Raw genomic sequence first — 13017 nt, 5'->3', positions numbered from 1 at the left:
TTTGTTTCACCACCATTCTTTGGTTTCTCATCCTGGAAGAGACATACTGGCCTATATATTACTATCCTCTTAAAATCTCATTGTTATTTCAAAAAGACATTAGTGCAACTCTTCAGTCTAGCCATTTCTATTCCATTAATTCATATTAGGCTCTTTTACTGCCTGGATTGCTTTTCTTATGATATCTGTCTAGATAGGAATAGCTATCCCGTGTCTTGTTTCTTTACAAATTTAAAACACATTTTATTATGTTGCCATTCATTACTGGAATAGAAGTTCCTTGAAGACAAAGGCCTTTTTTTTTTACTTTTATTGTACCCTACATGTTTTCACGATGTCTGACACAGCATATGTGCTTCATCAAAATAGACTGAAGTATTTAACTATTAAAGAAAAAACGTTGGTTACTTCACATTTGAGACAGAGCCTGACCTTTTCAGGGGTCATTGGTATTCCAGTTTTAGAAGAGGAAAGCAATCTTAATTTAAGAATGTTGACCCATGTGAGAAAAGAAAAACTGGTAGATCATTCTTTCTGCTCATCCCTTCCATGATATTCCATTTGTGAAGTGACTAAATTATATCAAACCTGGCAGGAGCCAAATACCAAAAATGTATAAAGTTTTGATAAGAATGTATCTCTCTGGTTTTTCTCTAAGACTTGATTTTTTAATAGAATTCACACAATATATATATTTGGTGACACAATAATCATTTCATCACCAAGTCATAAAGAGGGAAAACAATAAAATTAAAACCCATGTTTTTTATTAAATATCATGACATTTTTTGACCATACCTTCTGCATGGCATTTTTCATCTCTGAATTTCTCAGAGTATAGATGAGGGGGTTCAGTACTGGTCCAATGACAGTATAAAACATGGAAAACTCTTTGTCATTTTTATTGGCACTGGGAGGTCGAATATAGGTGGAAATACAGGGCACAAAAAACAGAATAACTACCGTGATATGGGAACCACACGTGGAGAGGGCTTTGCGACGACCTTCTGATGAGTGATTTCTAAGATTGTATAATATGACGACATAGGATGCCACTAAAACAAGAAACGTAGTTAACACAATCATTCCAGAATTAGCGATGATTAAGATACCAGCAATATGTGTGTCTGCACAGACAAGGTTTAAGAGGGGTTTGGCATCACACATATAGTGATCTATTTTGTTAGGACCACAAAATGGTAACCTAACAACCATGAGCATCTGAGTAATGCCATGAAAGAAGGCCAGCACCCAAGACATGAAGATCATTGTGTTACATCTCTGTCGATTCACTATGATCATATAGTGTAAGGGTTTACAAATGGCAACATAGCGATCAAAGGCCATGGACACCAAAATGCATATCTCAACAACAGCCAGGAAGTGAACAGCAAAGAGCTGAGTCATACAACAGTTAAAGGATATGATTTTTTCCTTAGCAATTATGTCTCTGATGAGTCGAGGGATGACAGTGGATGTATATGCCAAATCCATCAAGGACAAGTGCCACAAAAAATAGTACATGGGCTGTTGGTTCAGATGGCTACATGTGATGGTGATAATGATGGTGAAGTTCCCCAGGAAAATTCCAAAATAGAAGAACCAGAAGATTGTAAAGCATATTATTTTGAGGTCCTGGTTTATGGAAAATCCCAAGAGAACAAATTCTGTGACATTGCTCCGAGATTCCATGTAATTCAAATAGATTAAAAATATTCAATAAAATTCTAATTCATCTGAAATAGCATAGAATAAAATAAATTATTACTAATATCAAGATAGATATCAAGGTTATACCCATAGTACTCAATTATACCATGCATTATTAGCTTAGATCATTATATACTTCAAATTTGGGAAAAATCAAATAAGGATTTAGGAATTAATTATATTGAATGGGGATTTAGGAGTTCTTTAAAAATTAAATATCTAAATAGTATTCTTGCTTATGTTACTAAAATCCCATAATGCTTATATTTTCAAAAAATGACACTCACATATATTTATGTATATATATATATATATATATATATATATATATATATATATATTTCTTCATTTGGATGTTAATAGTGAAATTGTTTACCTATATAGACATTATCAGGACAAAATTTAAGTTACTACATTGATTCAATAATGTAAAAATGAGGTAATATAAATCATATTTGTCCTAATTATCAAATAGAAGTATGACAAAATATGGCAATATTTAGGGGAAATGAAATAATAAACTACTAAATGTTAATATGATGAAAGAAATCCTATAATGATTTTAAATTGCCTTTTAGAAATCAAATATTAATGGAAGGGACAATACTTTTAAGAGTATAGAAATAAAGAATTTCACCGTTTTCCTTTGTTTACCTCCTTTTCACAATCAATTAATATTTCAAGTTTCATGAAAGGTACCTTAAAGATTTTTAAAAAATAAACACAGGTAAGAAGAGAAAAAAAGCAGGGCACACAAATGCAAATGTTTTATCAAGTTGTGCTCAGAAATTGAATGGATCAGTACCATATTGAAGAAAATATTTTAAGAGCCTGAGAAAACAATGTGAGGGTCTTTGTCATAAAAGAATATAACTGGAAAAGGATATTGATATGTTTAAGCTGTGGGGCAAATGAAGCACAAGAATCAGAAAGGAAAGACCTGTATTTTAGAATAGAATGTAATGATATGCTGTCCCTTCCCTCTCCTTCTGTTATTTTTTTATTTGTTGTCAATCTTCTTTTCTTTGTACTGTATATATTTATCTTACTTGGATTCTTCTAAAGTAAAGATTTCTCCTCCTCTCTATCTTCCTTTGAGTCCTTTTCTATTTTTCTTCCTCCTTTCTCTTCTTTCTCTGCTTGTTCCTTAGCTAAATTTCAAATCAAGTCATTGATTTCATGCTCTATCACTTCACGCTAGTGAAAAGCTTTCAATATCTTGTTATCCTGTTTTCTTCATAAATTTTCCTATACTTTCATCTAATTTTTTGCAGAAAGATCTTCAAAGGTCTTTTTCATAAACAATTTCACAATTCAATAATGGTTCTGCACAACCACAACACGGAGACTAATAACACAATCTATGTGGTCATTATTTGCATTCTTAGGCACTGTAGATTGCAGAAGACTAGAGAGACCTGAAACTTTTTCGGGAGGTAGAGTTTACTGTGACCAAAGCCATTTTATCCATATGAATTGGGATTTGTAGTTTACGTCACTGTTGTGCACTGCTCCTATTATGTCCTAATACCTCTATTTGGTCACAGCCAAAGTATTTGAAACAAATGGTTAGAAAATTTAAAATTCTAACTACTCAATGTCAAGGTCAGCAGCACCCTTAAAGGAAATATTGTTAAAATTCTCACATTTTACAGAAAAGAAAAAAGACTGTAAACTGTGAAGGGTAATCTAAGTTCCCACAACTATGAGACAGAAAGCTAGAAGTGTAATCTATTGCTTTGAGTCCAAGCTTACCTTCCTTGCCATTTTGTAGTAGAGACAGAAATAAACAGTCAGATAAAGAAATAAAAAGAAACTAAAAAAGCGAGATAAAGAGATAGAGAGGCAGATATGGAAGGAAAAGACAAACGGAAACAGAAAGAGAACAGCAGAGACAGGGAAGAGGGAACCACTGGAATAAAAGAAAAAGAGACAGAGACAGGGACAGAGGAAGACAGCAAAAGAAAAAAAGAGATAATTAGGAAAAGGAACAGCAAAGGGAGTGATAAAGTGAAATATAGACAGAAAACAAATAAATATACATCTGTTTATGTTAATTCTCTTAAAAGGCCACTCCAACTATTGCATTTAGTATAAGATTAAAGTTGTTTTTAAAAGTAAGGGAGGGTGGCTTAAGCAGTGTGATAAATATATTTTCTCACTCATGAAGAAAAAAAGCTAAAACCCAATAATTTCTTGAAAAGATAATTAAGATGTTGAGTTAATGGGGAAAATTTACTTTAAAAGTTTAGTTCAGTTTAACTTATTATAATTATTTCATATTTTTGATATATCTTGATACTTCCTCACAATTTACATCTATTTGCATTACCATCCACTATAGTTAATGAGGATAACTTCTTGGGATTAGGTTTAACTTTATTGCTCAGTTATTTCATTCACAAACTGAGTGAAAATTTCTAAAAAAAATATTTTAACAGAAATGGGAAGAAAAGTATAGATAACAAATTAAAAATTAGTTATTAATGAGATATATTTTCTTTCAATACTCTTGATATAGTGTTTTATTATTGGTGCATTGCTGTTGTTTTGTTTGAAGTTTATTGTCTGAAATTTATTGTCTGAAATTCAGCATCCTTAAGCTGACTAAGACAACCAGAGCTTATTGGATTGAACTAGGTTTAAGCAGACAATATTTGTCAGTGTTACTATTAAATTTATTTTTTTTCTAAATTTCTTGGATTGAAGTACACTGCTACATTCACTGTGTATTTGCCACTTGATAATTTTTTGTCACATTATTGTTACATGAAATGCTTACTGAGAAGAATATTATGATTCTTGTGAATATGATAAAGCAGTTATAAAAATTAGATAAAACCCCCTCCTTCCACTCTTAAATTTTAAATGATTCAATACCCTTAATTTAAAGCCAAGCTTAGAGAATAATCTTTGATCACATCCCAACTAAAATCACACATTCATTATAAGGCTTTTACAAATCCCTGATTGACCTAACAATCTACAAGTATGAAAGCCATATAGTCAGGAATCCAGAAAAGAATTAATCCTTTGATTGGACTAATTCCACTATGCACACAACTGAGGTTCATATCAAAGGAAGGTTCAATAAATGTATTTTTAAAATTGCAAAATATATTCTAAGATAAGCAACCTCATATAGAGTGCTTCAAACAATGTAATATGGAAGGAAATGAAACATATATGTATAAGGTTAAGAACTCACATTACTCCAGATGAAAAGATTGAGTCATTCAGGATGTCCTCTCATTAAAAAAAACAAAAAGATGAGTGAACACTTAATTCTACTGGCTCACCAGTCCCTCCTAATAGATCTGTATTTCGGTGGGGTCTCAAAAAGGGAGACATAGAATATATCTGTCCTTCATTGCAAAGTTCTTTAATCAACTGTAGGAGGAAGAAGTCTTCAGGGCAGTATTCATTGAATAGAACATATGAACAGGGACATCTGATAAAGAAGTATTCCTTTTTCCTCCCTGATAGGAGTTCAGAAAAGTAAGTGCCCAAAGCTCTGAACACCCATGAGAGAAACATCTATGTACCTACTGTCCAGCATTTCCTGATTTTAAAAGTATATATGGAATCCAAGGAGAGTATCCCAAAGGCATTACAAGCCAGTCTACTTTATTTTACAGTGAGAAACAGATGCAAGGGAAAGTCATTTTCCCTGCTTTTCTTTTTTGGCTCATATCCAAGGATCAGGAAAATTTTTTTTTTATGCAGTTCTGCCCCTCCCAATTTAATTTGATAGCTATGATATCCCAAGTCCTACTGCTACTTAGATTTTTAGAACAATGTTTGGGAGCTTCAAATCACCACGAGAGCTTATTAGTTAGATAACAAAATGAAGACAGAAGACACACAGTAATTTCATTGATTCTTTTCCTCTTATCTGAGTCAATCAAATCAATACCGAGGGCTCATATTCACTTTTCTGAAGAATCACATGTTACTTTATCTACTGATTTTGATTTTATTTCAATTAGCAAAAATTTCAATTGTTTCTATTGTGCTCTTTGTATCTGTCACCAAATAGTTTTCCTTGCTTCAGAGGTTCTGTATCATTTCTCCTGGCAGAAATACAAACAATCCTTGAAGAAGACTGTTGGGGAGAAGAGACTAGAAGTACCTATTTTGTTTCCGTTTGAACCAAACAATGACAGCCCCAAAAGTTGTGTGATAGTAGGGTGAAGAATAGTCCTCACATCAAATAGGGTCTTGTTGCATTTGGCTTAATGATTTGTTTTAAAAATTTTTTAAATATATTTTTTTGTTATATGGTTCAGCTTAATTTGGACATTGGGCTTCACTGAGTATGTTGAAATTCAGTAAGGATAATTATAAATAGTAGCATTTAGATACAAAAAATATCAGTTTAATAAATACAAGATAAACGATGGATAGTTAGACAAGAATAGTTTTAATAAAGCTCTCTTCTTACTTTTCTGGGCCACAAACTAAAATTTTGAACATTTTGATGTGCCATTCGTAAACTATAATTATTTTAGACTATTCCAGTAGAGATAGAGTTGACAGGAATGGGGAGAGATTAAATTCATTGCGCCCTCAGTACCTCAGTATTCAAGTCTTAGCTCCGTGGTTTGATGAAAAATAACTTAAGAAATTTTTTGGGCACAAGAATACAGAAACAAAACCAATAGGTAAAAGATGCAAAGAAGCAAATGTGGACTTGTACATTCTAAAAATTAGAGTAATCTTAAAGGCAGGAGAAAGAGAGGGAGAGAGAGAGAGAGAGAGAGAGAGAGAGAGAGAGAGAGAGAGAGAGAGAGAGAGAGAGAGAGAGAGAGAAAGAGAGAGAGAGAGATTCATGATCTTGAACATTTTCAAGAATATTCTGGATGACCATATTCCAAATTTTATTGCTATCAAGTTTATAACACAAACATTTATATACTCTTTGAAAAATATCATTTTAACTTCATTATAAAACTGAGAGATTTATACTTTCTAGATGAGGAAATTGAGAACACCAAATTCAATGATTTGCTGAATATCACATAGCTATTAATTCTCTCAAGCCTGTTTCAAACTCATAAATATTATAATATATTGTGTAAAAAAGAAACATGTCTTCCTTTCTTATATTTTTTCCTAAATATTTCAAATATGTATCAAGTTGTTTTGTTCTTGTCCTTAGTTATCTTACAAGGCCAAAATGACATCCCTATCTATGCCCGTGGCTGATCAGACATGGTGGGTACAGACATCCACTTAAACAACTGGGGTGGGTGCTCTAAACTAACATATGTCATTTTTCCTTTGAATTGCCTCTATTCTGCCATCCTCATAGTGTTCCCTCACCAATGATAGAACATTAATCTTGGCAGTCCTGTGCCAGTGTTTGCCAGGCTGTACAATCAATTCTAAAGTTTTTCAATGAGACCTTAAGGGTATCTCAGTATTGCTTCTTCTGACTTTCTTGTCAGTGCTTCCTCTGTGTGAGTTCTCCATAAAATAGTTATTTTGGCAAGCCTGTATCTGGCGTTCCAACAATTTGTCCCATATGTCATAGCTGTCCACTCTGTAGCAATTTTGGAATACCAGACAGTTTAGCTCGAGAAAGGACTTCAGTGTCTGATACCTTCTCCTGCCACATGATCTTCAGAAGTTCCCTGAGAATTAGAATGGAAATGATTCAGTTTCCTGATATGGTTCTGGTAGACTCCCCAGGTTTCACAGGCTTATAGCAATGAGGTCAACACAACGGCTCTGTAGACCTTCAGTTTGGTAGTCAGTCTAATACCTTTTCTCTCCCATACTTTCTTTCAGAGCTTCCCAAATATTGAATTAGTTCTGGCAATGCAAGTGTCAACCTCATTGTCCATGTGTGCATCCCTGGAAAGACACTGCTAAGGGAAATGAACTTGTTCACAGTACTCAGAATTTCTCCATTTTCTGAAATCGATGTGTCCACCTATGGATGATATGGTGCTGACTGATAGAGCACCTGGATTTTCTTGGTGTCAATTGTCAGACCAAAAATAGCATAAGCATCAGAGAAATGATCCATTCTTTGATGCATCTCAGCTTCAGAGACTGCATTGAGAACAGAGTCATCTGCACACAGAAGATCATGCACAACACCCCTCTACTTTGCACTTCACTTGCAACCTTTTCAAACTGAAGAATTAGTCATCATGTCAAACAAGAAATGGAGCACAATATAAACAGCAAAATGAATGATTTTGATGAAATTAAATATAAAAGTTTTGCACTAATAGAATCAATGCTACCAAAATAAGAAGGAAAACACAAAGCTGGTAAACAGTCATCAGAATTACGACTTCTGATAAAGGCCTCATTTGCAAAATATATAGAGAATTGCATCAAATTTTTAAGTTTGCAAATCATGCCCCAATTGATAAATCATCAAACTATATGAATAGACAGTTTTCAAATGAAGAAATTACAGCTATATATAATCATATGAAAAAATGCTCCATATCATTATTGATTAGACAAATGCAAATTAGAACAACTCTGAGGTATCACCTCACAAGTACCAGGTTGACTAAGTTGACAAAAAGGAAAAATGATCAGGCTTGGAGAGGTTGTGGGAGGATCGGCACATTGATACATTGCTGGTGGAGTTGTGAATGGGTTCAACCATTGTGGAGAGAAATATGCATCTATGGTCAAAGAGCAATAAAACTACTAATATCCTTTGATCCAGAAATTCCACTTCCAGGCCTATAACCAGAAAAAAATCATAAAAATTGGTAAACATCCTAAATGTTCTAAAATATTCTTATCCGTGCTTTTCGCAGTAGCAAAGAAGTGAAAATTAAGGGGATGCCCATCAATTGGGGAGTGGTTAAATAAGTTATGATATTTGAATATTGTGGAATTTTCTAATTCTGTAAGAAGCATAAATGGTCAGACTGTAAAAAAAATGGAATCACTTATAGGATCTGATGTTGAGCAAAGGTAGCAGAACCAGAACACTGTACACCTCACCAACAATACTGTGAGATGATCAACCCTGATGGATGCAGCTCCTCTCTGCAGTTCAGAGAGCTAGAGAAACCCTTTAGATCAGCTATGGACAATGTTATCCCCATCCAGAGGAAGGAAAAAAAAACAAAAACCCTTCAGAATTTGATGAACACTTACATTCATTTTCAAAAAATATATCTCTTATGTATCTCTTTCCCTTAATCTTAATTCCTCATACCAAAAATTACTAATCCATAAACATGTTTAACACAAATGTGTGTTTACCATATTACTCACCAGTGAAGGGAGGAGCATGGGAAGAAAAGGTGGAAGGAAATTTTGTAACTTAAAAACATACATATATCTAGAAGAATATTGAAAATTTTATAGCATGTATTTGAAAAAACAAAATATAAATAAAAAAAATTAGCCACAAGTTCCATACCTGTTAATGAAGTCAGGAATAGAAGAGTGGTGTGTATATATACATATGTAGACCTACCCAAGGCCTCTGAAACCATCAGTTGTGAGTTCCTGGAGAAGTTCATTAGTATTGTGAAACAATTTCATGAAGGTATGCCTCCCTGAGTTCGGGAGAATGGAGGATCCTTTCGAGATTTTCCACTCACAAATGGAGTGAAAAAGGATGCATCCTGCTCCAAGGCTCATTTAGTATGATGCTTTTCATTTATATGATCAAGAGCTGTTAAGGTCTTCTCCAAATGTCAAATTCAGTTATGTTGTGAAAATGAATTAAAATGATACAAGAGTTATGAGTTACCTTTTTTTTGAAGGTGCTACTCAATCACTATATTCTAAATGCATATCCATTTTTATCATTGATATGATAGAATTTTATTGCATAGTGTTTCACAATTTTAAAAAAAATTGCATTCCCTCTACCAAATATATTTGTATTCAGCTAGTTTTGGCAGCTGGTTTTCAAGTGAATGAAAGAGTGGATATTTACAAGTTATCATTTAAGTAGTGTTGACTCAGAGAATATCTTGACCCCATTGACTTCATTCCTTGAGAGATCTAATCATCATATAAAGGGGAGTGGTAGGATTCAATTAAAGAATTCCTACATCATTCCTCCTCTCAAAACTCTCCTGTTACCCCAGATTACTTATTGAGAAAGTTCAAGTGATTTCTCACTTAAGAGTTTTAACAATCTGTCACCATTCTAACTTTTCCAACTAAAAATTAATAGAATTCTGTGCCACTAACAAAAAATATAAAATAATTTATGATGTAACCAAAACAGAAGCTCACAGCCATCATTCCTTAACTCCCGACATTCATTCATATCATTACCAAAACCTGGATTATCATCCCTAATTATTTCTATCTATTAAAATTATGCTTCTCCTTCAAGTACCTCCCTCTGGTTTATATATCATCTTTAATCCCCAGATAAGAAATTGCCTTAATTTCTCTAGTTCTATCAAAACATGTTTTATATACTTATTAATAAATTATCACATTCATAGGACAACTAAGTTGTGCAATAGATAGAGCATTGGCCGTGGAGTCAGGAGGACCTGAGTTCAAATCTAGGTCCAGATGCTAAATAATTCTATAGCTGCATTAACTTGAGCAAGTCACTCTTAAACCCACTGACAAAAAACAAATAAAATTAAAACTAATAAATTATCATATTCTGCAAAGTTGTTATTTGTAACTTAAAGTCACAGTTTCCAACTGTAATTTCAAGAGGCTTTGAAGCTTTTACAAACACTGTTTAGGGACTCCAGTGCATTTACATTTATACAATTTAAGTAAACTAATATTTGCTGTTTAGATATTTAAAATAAAAATTAAAATAAAAATTTGAAATATTTATTAATATATATGAAATAAATCATCTATTATTTCAAAGTGTTGCCCCGCCAAAATGGGAGAATGACAGAGATTAGCTACTACCTAAACCTTTGCAAAATGCATTTAACTTTAGAAATTTTTCTCCCTCTCTCTCCACAAAAAAACTTAATTTTTTTCTCCCTTCAACTATTCCTGATTCTGGCTTCTGAAATCTGCAGAGATAAAAAAGAAAAGAAACTGGAGTAAACAAAAAGAAAATATTTAATTGATTTTGTACATGCTATTTGCTGAAAAGGCAATTGTCATATTTACTCCGGTCATCTGAAAGCTCACAAGGAAAAATCAATTAAATAATAATATTTTAATTACTCTAATTATAAGTAAAGATCATTTTCAACATTCATTTTTGTAAGTATTTGATTTCCAAGTTTTCTCCCTCTATTCCTCATCTCCACTCTCTCCAAGACAGCAAGCCAATCTGATGTAGTATATATATATATACACACACATATATGTATAAATATCTATGTACAATAATTTCAATTATGTATCCATTTTAGTAATGTTGAGAAAGAATAAATAAAACAGAAGGGGAAAATTATGAAAAAGTAAAAGTAAGAACTAACAATTTTATGGACCTATCTGAAGATCTTTCTCTGGATGGGATTGGCATTGTCCATCCTTAGTCTTTTTCAGAATTTCCTTTGAACACTATTGCTGAAAAGAACTGTCTATGATAGTTGATCATAACACCATGTGAGATATTAATATGCATAATGTTTTCCTAGTTCTGCTCATTTTACTCAGCACCAGTTCATATGAGACTTTCTAAGATTTCTGAAATCTTCCTGCTCATCATTTCTTATAGAAAAAAGCCTTTCATTCCATGCATTGAACACAATTTGTTCAGCCATTAACCAGTAGATGAGCATTCCCTCAATTTATAATTCCTTTTCAATTAAAAAAAATTGCTAATAAATGGTTTTGAATAAATGGGTCATTTCATTCTTTTTTGTTTTCTCTTTAGGATGTAGATCTAGTAGTTATATTTCTGTATCAAATGGTATGCAGTTACAAAACCATTAAGTATACAATGCATTAGAGTCCCAGTTTTCCCACAATAGATAATATGATAGGTATGAGGTGGTACCATAGAGTTTTTTAAATTTGAATTTCTATAAGTATTAGTGAATTAGAATACTTTTTCATATGACTATTGATAGTTTTATTTTTTTCATTTTAAACTTCTTGTTTATATCATTTGACCTAATTATTAATCAATTGGGAATAGACTTGTATTCTTGCATAAAAATATATTCTTTATATTTTTGAGAAATTATGTATTTTCAGTTGCACTGGCTGGAAAAAAAAGAGTTGTTCTACATTCCTTCTAATTTTGGTGGCATGTATTTTTCAACGGGAATAATCTTTAGAGCATTTTTGTGGTTCCCCTTGAAAGTTTAATATTTGCCTATAGTAGGTCTTCAGTAAATGACGTTTTTAAAATTACATCTTGTGCATTATCTAGTAGAATATTATGAATGTAATATCAATTATTTTCAAAGTATCTTGTTTCTTATAAATTTACATGTGGAAATAAAGAATATTCTGAAAGAAAAGTGCAAACTAATTTTTAAATGAATTGGCTAATATTTAAAAAAGCATTTGAACTCTTAAAATGTATCAAGAATCATGTTTTGACTTCCTGCCAAGATGGCTGAGAGAAGACAGGCACAGTTCTTAAGCATCCTAATTTTTCCTCATCTATCACATGAAACAAACCTCTTAAAAGAAATACAACCCACAATACCCAGAAAGAAAAGCCAGGAGAAAGAACATCTACCTTAGGATTTGCCTTGGGTGATTCCAGGAGGGCAAGTCCTAGCACAGAGGGCAGATCAGTTCCCAGATCATCCAGATTACCTGCTGAAATGGAGCCCAGCAGCTTGAGGGCCTGAGAGAGAGACAGACCTGCTGGATCAGCAGTGGGTCTAGACTGAGGGGGCTTGAGTCAACTAGAGAGCAGAGGCATTGGAGTTGGCACTGACCCCCTGGAGCTTGCAGACAGGGCTAGAGGGAGAGTTCTAGTGCAGGAGAACTGTGGACATCATCCCTGGGCTCCTCTGGTCTGAGGAAATCTGAGTCCATGCCTCCTTTGTGATAAGGCTGAGTCCTATCACAAAACAAACACAATCACAGACTACTTCTGCCTCAGGACAGCAGAAGAACTAGCCCAGCTGACAATAGGGAGATGAATGACCTCACCCCATTGTAAAGTCCACCACTGATTGAAGGCCAAAGTTTTAAATAGCTTCAATTGCTCCCTTCAAGCTAAGGGAGAAGACCTCAAACAAGGCCACAGACACTGCAGATAAAGCATCCAGCACCTCCTACTGGCCAGTCAGTAGGAAACTGCACTATAGGAATCCCAACACCAAACCCTTCTGAACAAGTGAACAAGCCCCTCCCCAACTCAAGGTCTTAGCAAAATGAAGAAGGGTCAGCAGAAAGGTGAATCCATAG

General features: G+C 33.5%; 1 protein-coding gene across 1 annotated transcript; it reads right to left on the bottom strand.

Annotated features, from left to right (window-relative positions):
• Nucleotides 1-750: 750 nt before the first annotated feature.
• Nucleotides 751-1692, bottom strand: LOC141519632 (olfactory receptor 4P4-like). The gene has a single exon (XM_074231815.1). The coding sequence runs from the start codon at nucleotides 1690-1692 to the stop codon at nucleotides 751-753; it is 942 nt and encodes a 313-aa protein (XP_074087916.1).
• Between the last annotated feature and the right edge of the window lie 11325 nt (nucleotides 1693-13017).

The sequence above is a fragment of the Macrotis lagotis genome, chromosome 3, assembly GCF_037893015.1.
Source record: "Macrotis lagotis isolate mMagLag1 chromosome 3, bilby.v1.9.chrom.fasta, whole genome shotgun sequence".
NCBI lineage: Eukaryota > Metazoa > Chordata > Mammalia > Peramelemorphia > Peramelidae > Macrotis > Macrotis lagotis.
The sequence above is the reverse complement of the archived record's forward strand: the minus strand, read 5'-3'. Positions and strand labels throughout refer to the sequence as shown.